Raw genomic sequence first — 25,382 nt, forward strand, 5'->3', positions numbered from 1 at the left:
ATCTCTCTAAAATAAATCAGCAAATTCAGCAACATGTGGATGAACCAAATCAGGTTGAGGAATTTCATCTACTTTATTCTTGTTGTTGGAATTGTATTGTAGCCGATATGGAAGTTCAGCTTTATCAGCGTGTTGAATACCACAAGATAAATAATTCATCATTATTCTATTAAATGATTCTTCATCATTAGCAACAAGTTTATTATTATAATCAATGATTAATGGGAAGTTTTGGTTTTTATCCTTCAATTGATTCAAGATTGAATTATTATTTGGATGAATATCAATACATTGATCATTAATAAATTTAGAATCATTCATGGATAATTGTTGATTAAATTTAACATCAATATCAAATTTGGTAGTTAAAGAAGGTGTAGATAAATCATCTTGTTTATGTTTAGTACATGGTAATAAACTATATGATGATAATCTACTTAATAAATTATGTGATAATAATGAATTTGTATTATGATAAACTGTAATTGATGATTTGGTAGCTCCACTTACAGTATTAGTAGTTGAATTAGTNATGATAATCTACTTAATAAATTATGTGATAATAATGAATTTGTATTATGATAAACTGTAATTGATGATTTGGTAGCTCCACTTACAGTATTAGTAGCTGAATTAGTTGTAATATGTTTAGAAGTTGATTTCAATGCATTATTAATAATTGATCTAAAGAAAGACATTCTGGTATTAAATTCCTATTGATTGATTTGTTAGATAGGGAAAGAAAGAGAAGAGAGAAGGAATAGAAGACAGAGAAGGGAGAACTAGAGAGATATCCATTTGTATTTATATTACAAGAAAATTGATAACAGTTGCAACAAAAAAATAGAGGGGTATCGTTTATACAGGAAGGAAGGGGAGTGTCGTATAGAAAAACCTATTAGTGATGGACTGAGTCACAAAAATTCAATGCGCAGTCAGAGAAAAAAAAAATCCCCTCCTTTTTTCCTACGAAACACTTTGAAACTCGCAATGGGCTGTTCTAATTTATTGTTCCAAAAATACCCAACACTCTCTTTAACACACACAGCACTCTTTGTGCTAAAAAAAAAATTCTCCTCTTTTAAACGAAACAAAAAAAAAACTTTTTTTTTTCAACATTGCCACACCTAAAAATAGCAAAACATCCATCCTTCAATATTAATACACCTCCTCTCTCTCTTTATCTCCCTATCTTTGCAAAATTCTGAAACTTTCATCCCCTGCTACAACCTTCTTTATTGTGTGAGTAGACTGATGACACCACGTAACACAACACACGCAACACAACTTACTCCTTCTTCTTCCTCACTTGCCTTAAATAAATTTACATAGTGCCATTCTAGAACTTACCATAAAAAGAAAATTATTAAAATTTATTATTTTTTTTTTTTTGGATTCATGCAACAAAACCGTTATCTATCTAAAACGTTTTTTTTCTTTCTATCTTTTTGCAATCTAGACTTCCACCTCTGCAATATCATGTAATCTATCTCACATTTCTAGATCTTTACCCTTTTAAATTTGTACGTCATGTTACATAAATCATAATTGATAAAACCGTATTAGTTGTATTGAATGTAATACACGTGTCTTATACATGTGTACTATCTGAATACATAATTATGAATCTCCTTCGCAACTATTACATCCCTTTCCACACTCTCTCCCTTTCTCACTTCTACTTTTTTTGCTTTCCTCAGCTGATCCCTTTCCTTAGATTTCTATCTAATCTCTGGGTGTTCTTTTTTTTTCCATATCTTTCTATCTCAACCGCCTCGCTTATTAACCATAACCCTTTCGTTTTCCTTATCGATGTATTTTTGTTCCTCTTGTCTTGTTCTGTCCTTTGAATCTATCCCTTTTCGACAATATCCCCTGGTGGGTATATTACAAATCTCGCAATAATAATTGATTATCCTCGATCAATGGAAGTATACTATACTTCTTGCTCTACATAGCCTCTCCCTTCTTGCTCTACATAGCCTATCCCTTGAAGAGTTGAAATGGAAGAATATCTACAAAGCCACCAAATGTTCGTTTCTACCTAATTGGTTTCTACATGTCATTTTTGTTTCCTCTCCGGAATAAAGCAGAACCTATGTAAAGCTTTCCGATCCGATATAATCGTTTACAAATGCTTGAAGAAGGTCTTACTCTTTTTTCTAGAACTTACATACTCTCTAATATACGGCAAATTGATTATAACTGCGTTTACGGTGTCAATTCCGTTTTTGCTTTTTCTCGCTCGGAACAATTATTTAAAAAGGGAGGAGTAAAACTGAGGGGCAATCTTATTCTTTGTTAGTTTGAGGCTTAGGCAAAAATATATCAAAAAAATTTACTTGCCAACAATTTTTTTTGGGATGAAGGGAAGGGAGGGGAGAAAAGAAAGAGATTGTTCAAGTTACGCGTCTCAAAATCAGTTTCATCATCCCCTCTTGGTCCTATACGACGACCCAACCCAATCCCCCCAATGTTGGCTATGTCGACTGACTACCCTGTAGTTTCACCATCAATTTCCAAGCGTAAATAACAAAACTTGTAACAAAACCTGTAACAAAATGTTCGTGTCAAATAAATCAACTTCGTTTGAAAGGATCTCGGCTCGGTCTTCCCTAAATTAGGAAACCCAATTACTCTTTTTTGCCCAGCCAAATTTCTTTTTTTTTTTTAGGTGAACGTTTTTAGCGAAACTCAACGACGTTTCGGAATAAAACCACGAGTCAGAAATAAAAATCACTCGGCAATTAGCGCCGCCACGTTTCCTTTAGTGCGAGAATTATGATTTATCCATGGAGAGATAATCATAGCGAGTTCTACCATATTATTACTACTTGACATGACTAGTTCTAGCCTGCTGGTTCCAGAAACACACTCTACAAAAGCCTAGTGGCTGTGCCCGGATAAAGTTATCCATCCGGATAAACAACTACCTATACCTATGCATACTTCTGTATGGACTTTGAAAATCAAAAACCGGACAATTAGTAAAAGCCCTACTGATTCATGAATTGAATTGCTTCTATCAGTTTGACCCGCCTCTGATGGATAATTTTCACGGGATATGACGATATACCAAAGTCAACTTCAAAGGGATGAAGTCGGGTTCTATGGACACGAAGGGGCTAGGGGGGATGATCATATCTTAGCGTTCTTTGGGGAGGTTTCTAAATCATATGATTATGGACTTTTGTTGGGTTTGGATGGGTTTATGGCATGTTTTTCATCTCTATCTCAGCCGTTTTTTTGGAAAAGCTCCTTCCTTGATGAAACGTTTGTTTCAACTTTACCATGTCCCGAATTGCTTGTACAAACGTTGTCCAAAATCTCTTCTCGAATTCGAAGTTTTCATATGCTTGCTTTCAATTCCAAGTAATAATCACTATGCATTTGATGAGTAATCCTGAATCGTAAAGAAATCTGAGGCTTCCAAGTTAGAATCTCTCCCTGGCGATATTACAACAATTTTACTTATATTCTAGCTCCATACAACTATAAGTTTATAAATTCTAATACTAATAAAATTCCGTTTGCTCTCTCCCTAGCTCTGATAACAGAAGCTGATTGACTTTCGAATGGATTATAGACTATTTTATTGACTTTCTATGTCAGTAGAAATTTCATGGACCAAAAATATCCAGTAACGTGATATTCGTGTGACATTCACATGACATGGACTGGTAGCGCGTTTTGGCTGAGTCTTGACAGTCTTGTTGATTTGTTTGATTTCATAACATTATGCAAGTTTTGATTGAATTTGGGATAGATTCTTCTTGCAGTAATGATTTCAAAGTTATGACGGGTGAAAAGTTTTTGATATTTGGAGGATTTAGTGTGAATTTTTTAGGGGTGTGAAAAATTGGGAATTTATTTGGGTAAATATTCTATTTGAAGTATAATCAGTTGAAGAAGCCCCCGTTCAAACTCCAAGTTAGAGAACAAAACTCCAGATTAACAAGTTGTATTCTGTTATTTCGAATATGACATAGAGAGATGATTATTATGAAAACAGAGCGAATTGACATATAGACATGAAAGTAACCTATGCCCATCCATAGAAGAGACAATGAAGGGGGGGAGGGGACATGCGTTGTTATAATATTATGTTGATGTGTATCTATTTGTATCTGTTAGCTTTCTCTTCCAAGTGGGTTTTGCTTTAGTTGGTTCTTGGTGTATTGCTTATACAATATTCATATTTGATAAATTTTTTGCAATAATTATAAAGTTGCAATTTTTATTAAATTCATCTAACTCTGAAAATTTGACTCAAGAAGCGAAAAAAAAAATTAATAATCACCCAATTATAACACGGGATTGTAATCAGCGGCTAGTATTTCATTCTTCTTTAAACTATACACACTACACTACAATGGATTATGATGAAGATGAATTAAATTATCGTTCTGAAGAAGGAGAAGAAGAAGAATTCCATGAAGATAATTTAACCAATGAAGAATATGAATTATTACATCAATTATTACCAAAATTAAAATTACAATTAAAGGATTATAATGATGAAATTGATGATTATAATTTAAAAGAATCTTTATATTATAATTATTTTGAATTAAAACCAACAATTGAAGAATTGAAATCTAAATATAAAAAGAGTATGTATCTTTATCTTACCCATATTTACTTGTAATTCTATCACATTACCCCCCCTCCATCCAACTACCATCCCATACTTGAAACCACCAAAAAAAACTTACACTTTGACTCATTTTTCAATCCAATCTTCCACTTTTCTTTATTAATAGAGCCACCTCCACCCCACCAATGTCAAAGCTAGCACAATTAGCTAAAGCCAGAGCACAAAAGAGACAACAACAACAGCAAGAGGACCAAACACTGCCACCCGTATCAGATGACTCACAATCAAATCCAACTCCATCAAAACCAAATACAAAATTATCATCAATAGCAAAGAATCGTGCTAATCGTTCAAATGAATCTCCATCACCTATACCGAAATCAATTGCTATATTAGATAGATTATCATCCAGCTCAAACTCGCCTTCACCAACCCCAACACCGTCAACAAGACATATACGCATACTAAAGAAGAAACCAATAAAACCAACGACCCCGTCTCATGAGACATCGACAGCATCACAATTTCCAGAAGTGGAAATGAAAGATGTTGAAGAAGAACCAATCATACCAGAAATAATATTTGATATAACACTTGATAATTCAATACTATCCCAGAAACCTTCGAATTCAATTTCTTTATTTTGGTTCAATGAGGGAGGAGAACAGCAACAGATTAAAAGAAGGAAATTACAAGATGATGATATATTCAAACAAATTACTAACATAAATCTAGAAAAAATCACTCAAGTGAAAGAAAATTTTACTAAACCTTCACCGGATGATGAAATCTTACAAGCTCAAAAACAAGCTTTTGAAGTTGACTTATCAAATTTGACCATCTCCAACAAGGAACAACAACAGTCATCAGATCGAAAGAAATCTATAGTCAAAGAAACAAAACCATTCAAAAAGATCGACTTAGAAAAAGAACTTCGTACCAACCCTAACTACACCAAACCCCATAAATCATTCGTTGTCATTGGCCATGTCGATGCGGGAAAATCCACCCTTATGGGTCGATTACTCTTTGATTATGGAATCGTCGATGCCAAAACAGTGAACAAATTAGTCCGAGAATCGGAAAAGGCCGGAAAGGGTTCTTTTGCCCTTGCCTGGATAATGGATCAAACTGAAGAAGAAAGATCTCATGGTGTGACAGTTGACATATGTGCCACAGATTTTGAAACCCCTCTGACTAAATTCACCGCAATTGATGCACCTGGACATAAAGATTTCGTGCCACAAATGATTGGTGGTGTTTCTCAGGCGGATTTTGCTCTATTGGTTGTAGATACAATCACGGGGGAATTTGAATCTGGGTTTGCAATGGATGGACAAACTAAAGAACATACAATCTTGGCCAAGAATTTAGGAATTGAGAAAATTTGTGTGGTTTTAAATAAAATGGATAAAGAAAATTGGAATCAAACTAGATTTGATATTATTAAGAACCAATTGACGGAATTTTTGACGGGACCAGAAGTGGAATTTAATGAAGACCAAATTGATTTTATTCCAATTTCGGCATTGTCGGGGAATAATGTGGTTAAACGAGATGAATCAATTGATGCATTGAATTGGTATACTGGTCCAACATTGGGTTCATATTTAGAAAATGTTGAATTGGCTAATAAATCAGAAAATTTATATACGGAACCATTTTTCCTTTCAGTTCATGATGTATATAAATCAACTGGCGAATTAAAAGTTAGTGGAAAGATCAGTAGTGGATATATTATGGCTGGTGAAACCATAATTTCGTTGCCTAGTGAAGAATCCTTACAAGTGAATACAATTAAAGAAGCTAAAAAACCAGTTGATTTTTCTATTAGTGGTCAATTGATACAAATGGCATTTAAAGCTAGTCAGCTTTCAAATGAAGCAGTTGAACAAATTAGAATTGGAGATTTGATTACAAAATTAGGTTCCCCAGCTAGAACGGTTAAGAAATTTATTGTTTCTCTTCATTTATTTAATATGGATAAACCTTTATTAGTGGGGATGCCATTTATATTGTTTAGAAATAATTGTCAAGTTCCAGCTAGAGTTTCTAAGATTATTGAAATAACTAGTGGGAAGAAGAAGAAGAAGTTATTACATTTAGTATCTAAACAAACTGCAATTGTGGAAATTACCGTTGATGAAAATTCATCATTACCATTAACCAAATATTCTGATAATAAGATATTAGGTAGAATAGTAATTAGAAGAGAAGGAGTAACTATTGGTGCAGGTACAGTTGTTGATTTCTAACGTTTCCATTTTGTATATATTACGTATTGTATGAATATTTTCATTTAAAATGATATAAAATCTACCAAAAGTATAAAGAATCCAAGCGTTACACATAATATGACTAATAAATTAGCACCTCTTTTATTCTTTTTAGTTGCCTTTTGTAATGTTTTATTCCCCATTTCAACCTCTATTTCCACTTGCAGATGAGTTTCCATTAAATTCCCAATTGTTTCTCCTTGACTTGTCAATTTAAATGATAATTCATTTTGAATATTTATAATATCAAGAATTGATTTTTGAACCTTTTCAACTTGTTGAAATTGATTAGTTTTCATAGTTAGGAATTCCAGGTTTTCTAATTCCAATTCTTGTAATTGTTGTTGTGATATTGGTTCTTGTTCTATATGTTCTCCATCTTGTACCGCTGCCAATTGTGTTGATGAATATTGATCTATATCTGCAAATTCATCATTCAAATCTTCATCCTCAAGGAAATTCTGGAAATTTAATAAATTCAATTGTTTCTCTCTTGTAAGTCTCTTATGTTGAAGAGCATCAAATTCTTTATTAACATGATTTAAAGTTTCCATCAAGAATCGTAATATCTGTTTTCGATGAATGGTCATCGTGGTATAATAAATCTCTTGATCACTAGGTTCATCATCAGCTCCAAGTATGCTTCCAAGCCAACCACCATGACTATGACCACCACCACTACTACCACCAGATATACTATTTGTAAGTTCCTGTCGTTTACTTTCATATGTTTCTAAATGAGTTAATTTTTTATACATTTGTTGAATCTTGACATTAAATTCTTCATCAATTTTATTCTTATCTTGAATTGATAAACTTCCTACTACTGCGTTTGAATCATCATTTATGGCTAAATAAGGTGATTTTATTTCCTTTATGAATTGATGCATACTGGTTAACATTTTATAGAAATCAAGTGTTTCTTTAATGAATGTGTCTTTTATTATGTATGGTACTGAATCATCATCACCTTGCTTTCTGGTTTGGGATTTGTCATAGTCTAAGGATGGATCATCGCCTAATCCGGATTGGACAATGTTGACACATTGTCTAAATAGAGGTGTTAAGTCTGTCATTGGTTAGCTTTGGACCTTGTACCCTATTTGGTGATCTGGCTGTTTAGTGAAATTTTAATATTTTTTTGGTTGGCCCTGGGGTTATAGAACTGATTCAATATATGAGAGAACGAAATGCTGAAACCTTAGAGAGAAAGAAATGATAAATACATTATTCTAAACATTTACATACAAATTCATGAGATTGAACAGACACAATGAGTTTGACTATAAATGAAGTCTCCAGAAGGGTACTATGCACACAAATAATCAATACAAATTGTTATTTCAACAGCATCTTTATGTTTAGTTACTGGATTTACTACTGATACAGTATATGAAGCATACAATATGTTCCATCTACCAGTATATTCTTTACCATTGACATTCTTAACTCTAATATTATGATATCTCTTATATTCCGGAGATCCTTGAACATATTTAACATATCCTGGAACCCCAGGATAAAGGATATTATCAGCAGCAATTATTGTACCAGGAGCAATCAAATTAAGAGTTTCAAGTACTCTAATATCAGGTACATACATATCTTTCCAATGATCAATAAAGACGAAATCAATTGCCCGAAATTTATCATTTTGTTGAATACGTTCTTTAAATTGAATCAAATTCTTTGATGCCTTCCCCAAGATAATTTCAATCTTATTTGATAACCCAGCCAATTGGATAAACCGATTAGCTATCCCAGCATAGTATTCATTGACTTCAAAACTATAATATTTAGCTTCAGGATCACCAACTAATTCTTTAGCAAATAATATTGCACTATATCCAACATATCCCCCTAATTCAATCATTATTTTTGGTTTCAGTTTTCGGATTTGATCAACTACAACTTTACCTTTAGCAGGTCCAATATTCATAAATAATCTTAATTCTATTGCTTTGGATTCAATTAATTTCAATACTTCTTTAGGTTTGCCTTGTATTTTCACAAGTTGTTCTTTAGGTAGATTAAATATAGATTCAACTAATCTATCTTCTTTAGATTTAGTACATGTCATTTCTAATACTCTATACCGTTGAAGGTAAACTGAAATCAAATAAAGATTGTCCGACCTATGCTGTCATGAAAAGTGTTATCCACATACCACATTTCGAGTCGTTCCTGGGGCTGCCGATACTTTAAACTTCACGGACAAGCTTTTAACAATCAGCCGCACCTTCCTAATTAGGAAATCCAGTTATTAGTTCAAAACCCCACCGTCTCTCAGAATTTCTCCTGTATGACAACTAATAATTCGCATATTATGAGACAAATATGATGAACCATGAAAACACATTTGAGTCACTTCTATAATACTTCTGAAGCATTTCACAGTATCCAAATTGTCATTATTAAGAGACTATCATGGAAGTTTCGTCATAAATCATCCCATATGTTTATAGACCCCCGAGGAATGTCTCATGTCGTCACTTGAAATGTCGTCCATTCCAGTACAATATCTCATTTCCAATCATCATCACTTTTTCATTTTTGTTGCAAAAGTTCCTTTTCCTAACTATTATTGTCATATATCAAGATCAAATAAACTATGACAGATTTAAATGACTCAGAAGAAATAACCAATAAGATCGTCGCTCCAGTAGTCTCTGACGCCTTGTCTAGATTTCAAGCATTAAAAGCCAAACGACAAGAAGCCAAAAAACTAAACAAGCGAGAAATATTCCAAGATGCAAAGAATCAACGAATGGCATCCATAAAAGCAAGACAAGAAGAAATCAATAAACAAAATCAAGAAGCCGGTGACGATAGACATACTAAACAAGATGAAAAAGATCAGTCAGAGAAGAATCTTGAATATACAATCGAAGAAACTGAAAAATGGCAAGCAAAACAAAAGAAAAAGAACAACAATCATAGAGATGGAACTCAAAATCTTGATATATTGGCCGAAACTACCTATATAAAGGAAATATCTGACATAAAAATCGACAAAGAAGAATACAACCGACAAAAGAAATCATTAATGGAGAAATACAATATTGATGATGAGTCACAATTGAAAAGCATAGTGGACGTTGAAAATAAACCAAGTCCACAAACTATGAGTGAAATGGTGACTAAATTGGCTGAATCTAATGAAAGAAAGATGAAGAGAAAAAGAAACAAGGGTGATGAAAAAGATGTTGATAGTTTTATTAATGAGAAGAATAAACAATTCAACATGAAATTGAATCGTCAATACAATTGAAAAGTGTCGATGGTTGTTCTCATTTAAACCTTATTATCTTCCAAAAAACTAGCTTCAAAATCAATACCGATACTAGACACTTTAAGGATGGTTTACAGAACAAGAATCAAGTTACATTAAATGCTGTTGTTCAATATAAGGTCTTTATCGAAGAATCAAGGGATCGGAGGAGAGCGACGAAACTGGATTTCGAGCATGTGGCATGCGAGTTCCATGTGATGTCCTTGGAACAGTCGTGGACTGTTGCAATTGTATCGATCGAGGTTTTAGAGTTACATTTAGAACCAGCTTACAAGAGACAAGGCAGGACATGATTCTCGCATGTTCGGTGTGCTTATGCTTCCCTAGTGTTAAATTAAGCTAAATAATCAAGAGAAATGACATTATAATAGTTGCAACGGTGAATAAGGACTTGTTAGTGCTCTCTCTGGCAATACCATCATTTGAAGTCTTGGTTGTGGTTGTATCTGTGGTAGTCTTGGAGCTAATCACATTCGTGATTGTTGTCGGGCTCGTATTTATGGCTGTAATATTCTTTGTTGTTGTAGTTGAATTCGCTGAAATAGTGGTAGTAACTAGAATTGGTTCAATGCCTGGAACTTTCACTGGAGGGAGACTGGAACATGAACATGGGCATTCATTCCCAATATCAGGTCCAGTTAGTTGATGAGAAATTATAAGCATATCCTCATAAAGCTCAGACTCAGCAAACGCAAACCTGAAAGACAGTCTTTCGTATCCGGGTCCGATATCAAAGATTAAAGGTTCATCGAACTGCGGCACATGTACATCCAAATAGCGATCTTTTCTGTAATCTAGGGGTTCAAAATTCCGTTCGACTTAGTGCTCGAAATTTGCCTAACAATTGTAATAGTATTATTTCCACCAAAATTAGCAACTTTGATTGTCGCATTCCATTCATAAAAAGAAGTATCTACCGTTAGTGTGGAATTGCCAGTTAAGCAAGCCCATGAATCTGGTTGTCCATTAGTCCAAAACGAAGAATCTTCAAGAACAATGCAACCCTTCCCTGACCTGCATCACGAAGCCATAAATGGGTATTACTGATGCATACAAGATTATTATTTGTAATAGTACCAATAACGTCGTCGGACCGGACAAGATAGATTTCTCCTTCATTTTTCATTTGAATTCCTATATGTTGTACGTCCACTACAGCCACAATTATTCTTGTGTAGGGAGCAATTAATATATAATATGTCATCGATTTGTACCCCCTGTATGCTAATACCTCTCTCGGGAGGTTCTATTCCTCTAAGGTAGTAAAATTGATTCAAATGACTAAGACTGTAGATATTTACGGAAGTCACGTCAAAAAGAGATAACAGACCAGTTACGGAAAATCTTGATCGTTTGAAGGTTCCTCCTCTTTGGATAACTTCATTTTTGATGCCTAAAGCGAATACCCTGTTTAGGATTGCAAAGAAGAAGACATAATCTAAACTGAATCCAAGTATACTTAACTATAGAACTGCTTTCTAAAACTTCAGTCAAAATGAGATTTTAATCACTTGATTCTTCGTTTGCTTTGATAAAATCCAAATTTCGAAAGAGTCATACGAGTATTTCTAATAGTCTTTGGACAAAAAGAGGAAAACAGCTTTGTCTAAATTTACGAAAACACATAAAATGAGATTGCTTTTATGTTAATTACTGTAAAGAAATTTCAGATATTGAATGCTTGGCGCATTTATATTCTTGAAGAACAATCGGAAAATATTCAAAAAATATTATATTTTTTTTGAATTTCGGCTAATGATGCGGCTCAAAGTGTTTAGTAAAAAAATAACCTTGATGAATCCAAATTTGCATATTCATCTCTAATACACTGTAGGTCCAACCTATCTGTTATAAACTCTTTGAACGTTTTCATTTCTTAGGATTAACCCAGTGAAGGGACCCCTTGACTTCTTTAGCGCGGGCCCGTCGACTAAGTAGTTGAAAAGTGTTTCCCATTGTTTGAATTTGCTTCTTTTTATTCTTGTGGCCCATTAAAAAGGCTTAAAAACACTTGGCGCAACATTATATTAGTAAAGGTTCCCAAACCTGTCTATTTACAGGTTTCTGAACTTGTTCAAAAGTTTTCTAGATAAGTCTGTGTTTTCGTTGGTTGTTACGTAAAAGAGCCTCGGTGGAAATTCTACCAAATATCAGATCAGCAAGAAATGTGACATTTACTTTGAGAAATACTCTTTTGGCCCTGGATTATCGTGGAAAAGTCCATAACACAATATTGGTGTTGAATCACAATTGAAGAATATCTAGGAGTGGAATGGTGACTCAATTTATCGAATCCAATTTTGGTATTGTATTCGTGTAACGTGATAGCGATAGATTCGTTACGATTGCAATATTCGAACGCTGAGCATTTTAGTTTCAAGAGATAAAGCAGGATGAGATTCCTGTGCTTGCTATACAAATGCAACATTAGAATCCAGGAATCACAGCTAAGTAATTAAAAGGAAAGAGAATAGAATAGTTACAACTGCCAAGACGGACATGTTAGTGCCTTACCAGGTAACACCTTCATTTTAAGGCTTAGTTTTACTTGTCTCGTTGGTAACATTCGGTTCAATGACGTTTGTGATTGTTGCCTGGTTTGTATCAACAACGTTTAAATGTTTAAGATATATTCATTCCTATCAATTAGCCCAGTGAAGGATCCCATCGTTAAGTAATTAAGATTAGGCTCTGTTTGTTTGAACTTGTTTCTATGATGTTGTCTTTGATTCCATGCATTACAAAGGCTTTGAAAGTGTCCGCCTCGGGTACAAACTTCTCCCAGAGTAGAATTTCAAAACAGAATAAGATTCGAAATTCTATGTCATTCTAATTAATATATAGGACCAAAGCAAACCCATAATTACTAAATAAGCTAAACATGTAGGAGGAGAGACAATATAACCTTGACAATAGTCAAGAAAGACATGTTTTCTCTAGCCGCACCCTCATTGGAGGTTCTAGTTTCCGTAGTCTCCGACGTGGGATCCGAATCAATTAGGTCAGTTGCAAGTGTTGGGATAGTAATCGTATGATTCTTGAAGGCACTTTCACTTGAAATTATAGTTTTACAACTGTCTGTGGTATGTGGGCAATCGAGTATATTTGTGATTGTTGTCGGTTTAGTATCAATGAATGTAGTATACAGAATTTTTGTATCACCAAACCACGTAATAGTGGCGGAACTCACAATTGGTTTCGCACCTGGAATTTTAACTACAGGTGCGTGGGTACATAAACATGGACATTTATTTCCCTTTCCTCTAGCATCAATCTGAAGATAATGAAACAGATCCTTCTCTGCACGATAATATTTGAAATCTACTAATCCCGGCCCAATATCGAAGACCATTGGTTCTTTGGATCCTGGAACATTTACATCGTAATAGCGGTTTTCTCTGTATCCAATGGGTTCCAACTTACTGTCTTCCGAGTCAGTACTCGAAATGGAATGAAAGATTTCAATCCATATAGCACCAAAACCAGCAAGTTTGATTATTGATTGTTCCTTATACAGAGACGTATTTACACGTAGTATTGAGCTATCATATAAACAAATCCAAGAGTTTATTTGTTTGTTAATCGTCAATATCCCCGTTTGAATACCAAAACAACCTTCACCGGAGCCTACATCTTGCACAGCAAATTTGGTTCCAAGTATACAAACTGTATTGTTATTTTTAAAAAAGCCATTGGCTTGGGAACTAATCAGCATAAGATAAATTTCTCCTTCGTTTTCAGTGTTAATATCCATATTTTGAACGTGTTGAACAGTCAAGTTACCTTTATTCTTTTGCAAAGAAAGGGATACGCTAGAATTTTCGTTCTGTAAGGAACAATCAATGTATATTAATCCATCATTCTGACCTCCTGATATGTCAAGACGACGTTCATTGGGTTCTGGTCCTCCCATATAGTAAAATTTATTCAAGTTATTTAGTTCCTGGATCTCCACCAAGCTAACGTCAAGAAGAGATAACAGACCTGCAATGGAAACATGCGATTCTTTAAACACTCCTCCTATTTGAATAACTTCATCTTTGACCTGTAAGGAGAGTATGCTGCCGAGAAGTATAGTTAGCAAGACACAAATTAAACTGAAATCAAACATATTTCAGTATTTCTGTTCAGCAATTTTTATGGACACCTTTGATTGTTTTGATAACTTTAACCAAAAAGTCAGAAAATCATATTAAAGAATCCCGAAGATTTTTTCTAACAAAGTTTTGCCTGAATGTAAGCAAAAGTGGTGAGATAATGAAAACATCAATATAATTCTCGATGCATCTTTTGAGATTCCGAAAGTAGTAGGCTGACGAAAAAGCCATAAAAAAATAAATTATTTTTCCAAATTAATCTAAAAATAAATTGCTTTGTGTTATTTTTAATTCCTCCTAACCTAAAAATGTTAGTTCATAACCATTGCTTACAAAATCAATGCCATGACCAGTTGAATGAACTATAATTAGCTACCAGAAGATCCAAAATTATCAGGCTTGTTCAGTATCAATTGGTAATAAAACATAGAAACCGCGCGCTTGAATCAAGTCCCCTAGCTTCATTATGTGTCGCACATGAAGTACGGACATCCAACTGGTGGTCTACAGCATGGAGCTAGGAAGCCTTTCTACCCCCATCTAGACAGCTTGAATTGATATCACAAAGTAAAGCATTCTTTTTTAGATGAGAATGCATCTCGAATAATCTTCGTAACCCCAAAAGCTATTTTTGCAAAACAAATTAATAAAAGCGGAAACAATTATAATGTTTTAGCCCTGCCACATATTCTAAAAATAAACACAAGAAGAACAAGCTTCCACATGTTCTACACTCCAACAAAGCGAGTCTTACATGCTGCCCTTCACTTTTATTTTTCTTTAATGGAGGTTAATAAATTTAATGGAATATGTCAAGTTTCTTACCATTTTTCAATTTTATTGGTAGGATGAAAAATTCAGATCCCAAAGCTTTACTTGCAGTTCACTTTGTTTAGCTCCTATTTTTAGATTTAGGTTATATTCTAGCCTGGTAAATTTAAGATTTTAACTTCCAAATATTGTCCTACATGACCTTTCTAGTGATGTTACATCCAGAAACAGACCCCAGTAATCCTGTAGGATTTCCAATTTTCAAGTATTCTTTGGTCATTCTTGTTCAAGTTGTTAAAAATAGCTTCCGACACGGAAATGAACGTCTAAGGGGTCAATAAGACTCTAGGCATCGTAACTATAAATATGACTGGATTTTACCTGAATTGAGAAGAAGTTATTCCTAAGTTTTCTTTAATCACTATAACTTATTACTTTCGCTTTTGTTTATTAGTTATGAAATACGATTTTATTTTAAGCGCCTTAGCTAGTGTTGCTTTGGCACAAGCATTTACGGTCACGGTTAATGACAGACCACTTGTAATTAGAGGTCTGGTAGTCCATATTGGTTTTCCACAAGAAGAAGCTGCTGAATTTGAATTAGAAGGTGAAGCTTTACAACTCCCTGATGGTACAACAGTTGGGACAACTGAAGATGACGGGTTTGTAAGAACCTTGGGTGATGTTTCTGACATTGGTGCTTGGTCTATTGAAGGGAATATTTTGACGTATAACATTCAATTATATTCCTGTCTTGATGCGATTTTAACTACAACTTTTGATCCAGAGGAATGCAAAGAAGCTGTATTGGTTGTAGCAGGGGAAGAAGACCCAGAAGACCCAGAAGACCCAGAAGATCCAGAAGACCCAGAAGACCCAGAAGATCCAGAAGACCCAGAAGACCCAGAAGATCCAGAAGATCCAGAAGATCCAGAACCTACTGAAGAACCAGAAGAACCAGAACCTACTGATGAACCAGAAGAACCAGAACCTACTGATGAACCAGAAGAACCAGAACCTACTGATGAACCAGAACCCACCGATGAACCAGAACCCACCCATGAACCAGAACCAGAGCTCACCACTGTAACTAGCACTATAATCGTCACAGTCACTGACTGCGATGAAGAGGAGATCTGTACCAGTCACACTACAGAGTTCGTTACTGTCTACACCACAGTTTGTGAAGAGGAGCCTGAACCTACTCCATGCCCACCTGAAGAATGTCCTGAGCCAAAACCAAAACCAGAACCAAAACCAGAACCAAAACCAGAACCAGAACCAGTTTGTCCACCAGGAAAATGTCCAGAACCTGCTCCTGAACCTGCTCCCGAACCTGCTCCTGTACCACAACCAGAAGAATTAATCGGTGCTGGTTCAATTAACATCTTAAATGGAGTTGTTGTTTCCGCCGGTGTTTTGATTCCAGCCATTCTTTTCTTATAGTCAATTGTTTTGCTTATTTTATTGGAAGATTTTTCTTTATTCTATTTCCATTAACTATAGGACTTTCCTGACCTATAGAGTTTTCGGTACTTTGTACTACTGTGAAGTATTTTAGCTATTTTTATTTAATTACTATGAATCTACGTATTATTTTTGACAATTTAAATAAATTATATTTTAAAATTGAGAGATTTGTAGCTTCTTGGATTTACTTCTATAGCTTTAATCAAACGGTACGTGTAAAAAATCATTGGCTTTTGTTTCTACTCTGGACTGTTCCCAAATACCAGTAACATATTTATCATTGATACTGTATGTTACGGACAGTAGTATAACTAAGTAGTAATTGTTTATTTAGGTTATACCGTTCCAATTCCTTTAAGGGTATATCAAGTTACTTCGTGTAGGTGGTAACGTAACAAGATGGGTTCTGTTTATGCTACTTCTGTTCTTCAATACATAGCTATTAATAGTTCTTTTTTTACTGAGGATTCTTTCTAATATCTTGGTTTCTAAATTTACTAAACATACTGCACAAAGTTCCCTTAGTTTCCCTATAAAATTATATGATTACGTAGAGAAAGAGATGCAGACTTAATTCTGGAAATGAGCAAATATGTTACGTCATTTATATTTTTTCTCCTTTGGAAGTATTAGCGGCAACAATATAAGTAGAGCATTTTACACAACAGGAAGCCAGAATACCAACTTCACTCTGTTTGCAATTATAATTCCCTGGCCTGATGGTAGCGCTGACAATTTATCAAAACAAGAAATGGGTGCAAAATTGACCGCAAGCAAAAATTACAAAGAGTATAAATATCCCTAGAAATCCTTTAGAAATTTTTAATTTTATTTGTGTTTTCTTTTTCTTTCTTTCTTTCTTCTTTCATTAACTACCACAATCATTCATTGACATATGACAACTATTTCAATCATATATCACAACCGGAAAGGAAGGAAGGGACTATGATAACCGTACTAATCTTTCTTCTAGCTGAATCTTGCCTGAAACTAGGAAAGGATCAAGCTTCTTCATTAGAAGCTCCTTTCAGATTTATATCTTGATTGTTGAGAAAGGGAATAGCGATTTTCCGATCTTGACTTTCTTGGGTATCTTTCTAAGCTTTGGTTAATACCTGGTCAATCATTGCAAACGCAGAGCTCATTTGACCGCTATAATTCTTTGATTGGCTGGGGGTTTAAGGAAGTGACATAGGTGCAAGGTTGGCTGACTACCGCCATACTATGTACAAGTTCTGCTTGTTCATCTGTTCTCAATTCTAGAATCTAATTCTAACAACTTTTGCCTCTTTCAAAATTGAAACTATCCATTTCCATAATTTACTGCTACTGCATATAAGTATTTTGCTCTTTAACATCTGATGGGGAAGATCCTATTAGTGAAGATTTGATTTATATTACAATTGAAATTCTACCTGTACTTTCCCCTTATAAATTCTCAATTAGATTATTTTCTCTCTTCAACGAATATCTCTATTTTAATCGTTACTATTGGGATTCAATAATAAAACCATCTAAAGTGAATAGTAGTATATAGGACCTAGTTACCCGGATTGATATAATATTATTTTTTTTTGTTAAGAAAGAAAAAGAGTTTTTTTGCAAAATTTATGATGATCAAAAATTTATGAAATTCAACAACATTTTTTTTTACAACAACAACCAGATATCTCTCCATCAATCAATCACATTTACCATCACCCCCATTGCCCCCCCTTCAATTCAACCACTTTATACAAAAAGAAAGGGGAATCATATATCACATAGAATTCCTGTATTATAATTTTAATTTACGACTACTACATATTGCTATATAGTTTTCGACTTGCAATTAACAATTTTATTAAAAAATGGTGAAATTAGAACAAGAAGAGAATGAAATCCTTAATGATGCCCAATCAGGCAATTCAGAAGGATCAGGTGATGAACTTGTAGATTCTTCTGAAGAGGAAGAAGATGAAGATGACGAAGAAGCAATTAAGAAAGTTCGTGAAGGTTTCATTGTTGATGATGATGAAGAAGAAGAAGATGTTGATTCAAGAAAAAGAAGAAAGCACAAGAAAAGAAAGAGAGATAAAGAAAGATCAACTTATAATGATGATCAATTAGATGAAGATGATTTGGAATTATTATTGGAAAATTCAGGTGCTAAACAGTCAACCAAAGGTAAATTCAAACGTTTGAAAAGAAGACAAGCTGAAGAAGATGAAGAAGATGAAGGTATTGTTACTAGAGAAGAAGAAAGAGATAGAAGATCTAAAGCTGGATTACCTGATATATTCTCTGACGATGAAGAAGTAGAAGAAGAAGAAGAAGTTGCAGAAACCGGAATTCCTCGTGAAACAAATATCTTGGATGAATTTGAAGATTTCATTGAAGAAGATGAATTTTCTGATGAGGATGAAGAAACTAGATTACTAAAGATCAAAGAACGACAAAGAGTTCAAAAGAGACCTAGATTGGATACATCGAAATTATCTAACGTTGATAGAGAAAGTTTACAACAATTATTTGAAGTGTTTGGTAATGGTAATGAATATGAATGGGCATTAGAAGCACAAGAAATGGAAGATGCTGGAAGTGGTGATAGAGAAGAACCAACTTCGTTGGATGAAGTTTTCGAACACTCAGAGTTAAAAGAACGTATGTTAACTGAAGAAGATAATTTAATTCGTATAATAGATATTCCTGAAAGATATCAAAAATATCGTGCTGCTTTGAACTATATTGAATTAGAAGGTGCTGAACTTGAAAATGAAAAGAATTGGGTAGCAAATATTTTATTTAAAGAAAAACAAGGAATTTTCACTGGATTCTTAGAACTCCCATTCAAAGAAGCAGTAGGTAATGTTGTTGAATTCATCTCCAAAGAAGCATACGAAGTTCCATTTATTTGGACCCATCGACGTGATTTCTTATTATATTCTCAAGAAGTACAACAGCCTGATGGAACAATTGAAAACAAAGTCCATAAATTATTGTATGAAGATGACTTATGGAGAATTGTTCAATTAGATGTTGAATATCATTCACTTTATGAAAAGAGATTGAATACCGAAAAAATTGTTGAATCATTGAAGCTCGATGATGATTTAGCCAAAGATATTAAATCCTTGGATACAATGGTTGCAGTTCAAGATATTCATGATTATATTCAATTCACATATTCAAAAGAAATCCGTGAATTAGCCAACAATAACACCGGTAGTGATGATAATGAAGAGACAATTGACTTGAAGAGCAAAAAACATTCCAAATATGCTCTCTTTGAAAGAATCAGATCTAATATATTATATGATGCCGTCAAGGCATTTGGTATTTCCGCAAAAGAANTTTGGTGAAAACGTTCAAGATCAAAGTTCTAAAGGATTTGAAGTCCCATATAGAATTCATGCCACTGATGATCCATTAGAAGATCCTGAAGATTTAATTGAAAAATTGGTGGAAGATGATGAAGTCATTTTTAAAGATGAAAAGACTGCTCGTGATGCAGTTAGGAGAACCTTTTCAGAGGAAATTTTCCATAATCCAAAAATCAGACATGAAGTTAGATCAACTTATAAATCATTTGCATCTATTGGTGTTGCCATTACTGAAAAGGGAAGAGCAACTATTGATCAACACAGTCCATATGCTGATATCAAGTATGCGATTAATCGTTCCCCTGCTGATTTAGTAAGACATCCGGATGTATTGTTAAGAATGTTGGAGGCCGAAAGTTTAGGTTTACTTGTTGTCAAGGTTGAAACCAAAGATTTTGATCATTGGTTCCAAAGTATTTTTAACTGTTTGAAATCAGATGGATCTTCTGATATTTCTGATAAATGGAACAAAGAAAGAGAAATCGTTTTGGGTATGGCATTCAAGAAATTGAATGGTATGATTGCATTGAATACTAAAGAAGATCTTCGTCGTGAATGTGAAAGATTAATCGCCAGTGAAGTGCGTAAAAGATTTACATCTAAAGTCGATCAAGCTCCATATACTCCTTATGGTTTTGATAGAGGAACAAAACCTAATGTTTTGGCCTTAACTTTCGGTAAAGGTGATTTTGACAGTGCAGTTGTTGGTGTATTTGTGAAAGAATCAGGTAAAGTTGATGAATTTTTCAAATCTGATAATAATCCAGCAAGAGATCGTGAAAATGAAGATAGATTCAATGGACAATTGAAAGAATTCTTTGATAGAAATTTGGAATTCGCCAAACCTGACGTTATTGTCATTGGAGGTTATAATGCAACTAGTAAGAAATTATTTGATTGTGTCAAGAATTTCGTGGAAATTAATAGAATTACTGCCAATGTGGATGATTTACCTAATGTATCTAATCCGCCACTAATAAGTGTCATTTGGGGTCAAGATGAAACTGCCAGACTTTATCAAAATTCAGAAAGAGCAAAACAAGAATTCCCAGATAAACCAACTTTAGCCAAGTATGTAATTGGAATTGCAAGATATGTTCAAAACCCATTATTAGAATATATTTCTCTTGGTGCTGATATCGTATCTTTGAACTTTTATGAACATCAAAAATTAATTAATAATGATTTAATTATGGGTGCTATAGAATCGGCATTTGTTGATATTGTCAATTTGGTAGGTGTTGAAATTAATGAAGCGGTTCGTGATGATTATGCTGCCCGTTTATTACCATATATTTCCGGTTTAGGTCCACGTAAAGCATCTGGTTTATTAAGAAATATTAATAGTAAATTAGGTTCAACTTTGTCTAACAGAAGTGATTTGATCGAAGGTGAATTAATGTCTGCTAATATTTTCATTAATTGTTCTTCATTCTTGAATATTCCATTTGATGAAGGATCGGCAGTTAGAGACACATCTATTGAATTATTGGATGCAACTAGAATTCATCCCGAAGATTATGATTTAGCCCGTAAGATGGCTGCTGATGCTCTTGATTTGGATGAAGAAGATATGGCCCAAGTTGAAGAACAAGGTGGTATAATTTATCAATTAATGCAAGAAGGTGTAAGTAAAGTTGATGAATTGAATTTGATTGCTTATGGTAAGGAATTGGAAACCAAATTTGGTAAAAAGAAATATGCCACTTTACAAATGATTAAAGAAGAATTAGTTAATAATTTCGAAGAATTAAGAAGATCTTTCCGATTATTAGATAATGTGGAAGTTTTCGAAATGTTAACTGGTGAAACTAGTGTTACTTTTGCCAAGAATATTGTGGTTCCTGTTACAGTTACCAAAGTTGGTAAAGCATTCCAAAGTTATGATCAAACTGCAAGAATTAGATTTGCTAAAGTTATTACATCTTCATTAATCCAAGGTAATGTTGAAGAAGATAAGATTCCAAAAGGTGTTGATCTTGAACAAGGTCAAGTTGTCCAAGCAGTTGTACTTGATGTCAATTATGATTTATTCAGTGCTACTTTCAGTATGTTGAAGGAAGATATTAAGAAAGCATCCGCTCCTAGAACAATTAAAGAAGGTGGTAAATGGGATTTCAAGGCTGAAGAAGAAGATTGGAAGAAAGAGAAAGCCAAAGAAAGAGCTAAACTTGCCAAAATTAAAAACGTTCAACATCCTTTATATCATAATTTCAATTTCAAACAAGCTGAAGAATATTTGGCCCCTCAAAATGTTGGTGATTGTATTATTCGTCCATCATCTAAAGGTCCAGATTATTTGACTATTACTTGGAAAGTTGCCAATAATTTATTCCAACATTTATTAATTGAAGAAAGAAACAATGGAAGATTTAAAGAATTTGTTGTTGAAGGTAAGAAATATTCTGATTTAGATCAATTAGTTTTCCAACATATTCAAACTATAGCCAAGAAAGTAGAAGAAATGGTTCGTCATCCTAAATTCAGAGAAGGTACTCTTGCTGAAGTCAATGAATGGTTAGAGTCATATACGAGAGCAAATCCAAAGAGTTCAGCATATGTCTTTTGTTATGATCACAAGTTGCCTGGTAGTTTCTTGTTATTGTTCAAAGTCAATGTTAATACTCCCATCAGCACTTGGCATGTTAGAACCGAAGTTGATGGTTATATATTGAAAGGGTTCTCTTATCCAAATATGTTGAGATTATGTAACGGTTTCAAACAAACCTTTAAGTCTATTTCAAGATCTTCTGGTGCTACTAATCGTGCCCCACAAAACAATGCATATGGTAACTATGGTTATTAAAATGCAAGTAACTTTTTCATAATAAAAAGAATTTAAGTATGTAATTATAAGTTTTATTTCATAGTGTATTTTAATCCAAACAATAAATAAAAAATCAATTGTAAAACCATAAATTAAAAGTCTACTATAACTATAAACATAAGAATCTCCTACAATAAAGAAGTCAATGTGTCGTCTACTTGAATTTACGATACCCAGTACGTAATTTAGATCTAAAACTATCACCATCAACATATGTCCCCATTAACCATCTATCTCCACCATTTTCATCTGAAAACCCATTTCTCGAATGTAATGCTCTTCTATTTTCAAATATAACACAAGAACCTTCTTTCATCTTAATTTCAAAATGATTCTTTGGATCATTAATAAAATCTTCAAATAATTTAAGACCTTTCAAGAAATCATCAAACATAGCATAATACCCTTTATCAACAGCATTATCACCTTCAGTTTCCGCAATTCCAATTTCTAAAGGACCTTGAAATGGAGGTGAATAGTTGACTACTTCAATAGGTGGGAATTCTGAAGTGACTTCAGAAACATCAGGGTTTTCAATAACTACTGGTCTCTTAAAATAATAATATTCTCCATTATTGTCATAATGATAAGTTATAGGAATCTTGGTTAATGCATCATATGCCACGGGATCAACATTTCTAACATGTTGAGCCGCCAAGAATGAATCACAAAAGATGTTTTCACCTCCAATTGTAGAATTCTTAAGGAAATGTAATAATTGTAACCCAGGTGGAGATTCATAATATAAAAGATCCATATGAAGAGGTAAGAAAGTATTTGAATTGGCAATATTTTTGGCTTCTTCCTTTTCATTCTTAACATCAAATAAAGTACCATAGAATGTCTTTTTGATATATCCGAACCTAGATGCTAATTTAAATACCGGCCATTGGGTGGCATTTTCTTCATTCATGGATTGTAATACTGGTTCTGGGATATTGTTAATGAATGTTAATCCATATTTGTTCAAATTGTATACTGTTTGGAAAAATATTTCTTCATTATTAAAGAAATCATTATAATCAACTTGTAATGATTCAAGATTATTTTCAATTTCTTGTTTATCCCATAATTTTCTATCTTTATCAAAGAATTTTCCAATTCTACGACCAGCTTTAGTTGAATAATTTTCCAAGAATGAAACAGGATATTTAGAATTCATAATACTACCATTATTACTCCATTTAACCAGTAATATATTTTCATTAGTCTCAGGATTTTGAATCACTGCTGGTGGAGAAGCAATTGAAAGTTTATCAGCACCTTCAGAAGTAGTGAATAATTTCTGTTTGGTGCATTGATCAACTGCTTTTGGACATTGACAAGAATCTCTTAAGAATGCAGTTTTAAATTTAACATTCTTGTCATTGATTGATAATGAGATCTCATTGTCATTGAATGTATTGATTGACAACAGGGAAGTAGATACAAATCTGGAAACAGAAAGATACTTTGCTCTTGATAAGGTTGATCTGGATAATCTGGTTAACATCCTAGAGGGGACACTGTATTCAATGGAAATGATAAGAAGAGATAAAGGAATGGATAAGAATAAATTTTCAGTGAAAGAAAATAAAATCGTACCACATCCGTATACTGTGTAAAAAAAAAAAAAATCAAAATTATTTTACATTTGTTGAATCGGTGGAAGTGGGGCAGTAAAATTACATGTCGGATATTTTTTTTTTTAAGTCTGGGGTAAACAAAAACAAAATTGGATTAAAGAATATTTTGCAATTAGATTTTAATTCTTTTCAACCGTTTTCTCTATTTGAAATATTTTATAAACCAGGCTTAGAGTAGGCTCACGTTTAATATTGATGGACCCTGCTTTCAAGATACTAGTTCGTTTTCTATTGCAACATTATAGATTTTATGAGTCACAAAATCACATCCTCGGATGTTGCACGAAGTCTTTTTCTACTCATCAAATGGGTTTGAAACTTCATTATATATTCCCAATTGACTCTCCAAAAACATATAGCAAAGGTATGACACTTCCAATCGATGTTCGGTAGGTTCGCAAGATCTAAAAATGAAAATTAGGATCCATTTTCATGTCTTTCTAGGACAGCCTTTCAGGCAAAATTTACTCTTTTTTGATAGTTGTCTCTCTCACATTAAATTTTGAGATACAGACCTGATATTATAATGAATTACATTCCTGTTGTCTATTCTATTGCATGTATCAATTATTTTGATTTTATCAAGTCGGTAAGCTTCATTTATGGTCTTGATTCCCTAAATATGAAAAGTACTACAAAAAATTTACCAAATTTTCAACATCAAATATTTCACAATAGTTGACCTTTTTCAAGCATTCCAAAGAGATAAACATATATTTACTAAAGTATAGAAGTAAAAAATATAGTTAAAGTAGGTATAACTTCAATATTGACGGAAATAGGAGTTTTAAAAAATCATTATAAAAGGAAGCGGAATTTTCGAAAACTCGGGAATTGGGTACTCTGGCCGAGCTGGTCTAAGGCGCCAGGGTAAGGTCCTGGTCTCTTCGGAGGCGCGAGTTCGAATCTCGCGGGTATCATTATACACACCAGCAATTCCCTTTTCATTTATTTTTTTATTTTTGGTTTGCCTGAGATATAGAATTGATGGGATATTCATTGGATCAATTTCTAGAGTTGTTGGATGAATATAAGAGGTCTTACTTTCGATGTATATGACGCGGA

General features: G+C 33.6%; 8 protein-coding genes across 8 annotated transcripts; 4 read left to right on the forward strand and 4 right to left on the reverse strand. All coding sequences in view use genetic code 12, as the record gives it.

Annotated features, from left to right (window-relative positions):
* Positions 1-6: 6 nt before the first annotated feature.
* Positions 7-698, reverse strand: J8A68_002432 (uncharacterized protein; the record flags this gene model as incomplete). Its single annotated transcript, XM_049406182.1, has 2 exons — positions 7-418; positions 511-698. 2 exons carry the CDS (start codon positions 696-698, stop codon positions 7-9), a joined length of 600 nt encoding a protein of 199 aa, XP_049264286.1.
* Positions 699-4,372: 3,674 nt separating this feature from the next.
* J8A68_002433 (ribosome dissociation factor GTPase) lies at positions 4,373-6,852 on the forward strand (the record flags this gene model as incomplete). The annotated part of the gene is made up of 2 exons (XM_049406183.1): positions 4,373-4,617; positions 4,764-6,852. The coding sequence occupies 2 exons, from the start codon at positions 4,373-4,375 to the stop codon at positions 6,850-6,852; spliced, it is 2,334 nt and encodes a 777-aa protein (XP_049264287.1).
* Positions 6,853-6,896: 44 nt separating this feature from the next.
* UFE1 (Ufe1p) lies at positions 6,897-8,953 on the reverse strand (the record flags this gene model as incomplete). The annotated part of the gene is made up of 2 exons (XM_049406184.1): positions 6,897-7,923; positions 8,277-8,953. 2 exons carry the CDS (start codon positions 8,951-8,953, stop codon positions 6,897-6,899), a joined length of 1,704 nt encoding a protein of 567 aa, XP_049264288.1.
* A 531-nt stretch (positions 8,954-9,484) lies between these two features.
* Positions 9,485-10,458, forward strand: J8A68_002435 (uncharacterized protein; the record flags this gene model as incomplete). The annotated part of the gene is made up of 2 exons (XM_049406185.1): positions 9,485-10,009; positions 10,231-10,458. The coding sequence occupies 2 exons, from the start codon at positions 9,485-9,487 to the stop codon at positions 10,456-10,458; spliced, it is 753 nt and encodes a 250-aa protein (XP_049264289.1).
* A 46-nt stretch (positions 10,459-10,504) lies between these two features.
* On the reverse strand, positions 10,505-15,090 carry J8A68_002436 (uncharacterized protein; the record flags this gene model as incomplete). The annotated part of the gene is made up of 4 exons (XM_049406187.1): positions 10,505-10,983; positions 11,726-11,733; positions 13,093-14,210; positions 15,088-15,090. The coding sequence occupies 4 exons, from the start codon at positions 15,088-15,090 to the stop codon at positions 10,505-10,507; spliced, it is 1,608 nt and encodes a 535-aa protein (XP_049264290.1).
* A 399-nt stretch (positions 15,091-15,489) lies between these two features.
* On the forward strand, positions 15,490-16,479 carry J8A68_002437 (uncharacterized protein; the record flags this gene model as incomplete). Its single annotated transcript, XM_049406188.1, has 1 exon — positions 15,490-16,479. The coding sequence occupies one exon, from the start codon at positions 15,490-15,492 to the stop codon at positions 16,477-16,479; it is 990 nt and encodes a 329-aa protein (XP_049264291.1).
* Positions 16,480-18,353: 1,874 nt separating this feature from the next.
* On the forward strand, positions 18,354-22,671 carry SPT6 (chromatin-remodeling histone chaperone; the record flags this gene model as incomplete). Its single annotated transcript, XM_049406189.1, has 2 exons — positions 18,354-19,818; positions 19,880-22,671. The coding sequence occupies 2 exons, from the start codon at positions 18,354-18,356 to the stop codon at positions 22,669-22,671; spliced, it is 4,257 nt and encodes a 1,418-aa protein (XP_049264292.1).
* A 175-nt stretch (positions 22,672-22,846) lies between these two features.
* On the reverse strand, positions 22,847-24,184 carry J8A68_002439 (uncharacterized protein; the record flags this gene model as incomplete). The annotated part of the gene is made up of 1 exon (XM_049406190.1): positions 22,847-24,184. The coding sequence occupies one exon, from the start codon at positions 24,182-24,184 to the stop codon at positions 22,847-22,849; it is 1,338 nt and encodes a 445-aa protein (XP_049264293.1).
* Positions 24,185-25,382: the final 1,198 nt, after the last annotated feature.

The sequence above is a fragment of the Hemisphaericaspora subhashii genome (genome assembly GCF_019202705.1).
Source record: "Hemisphaericaspora subhashii strain CBS 10753 chromosome Unknown scaffold70, whole genome shotgun sequence".
In the NCBI taxonomy this organism is placed as follows: Eukaryota; Fungi; Ascomycota; class Pichiomycetes; order Serinales; family Debaryomycetaceae; genus Hemisphaericaspora; species Hemisphaericaspora subhashii.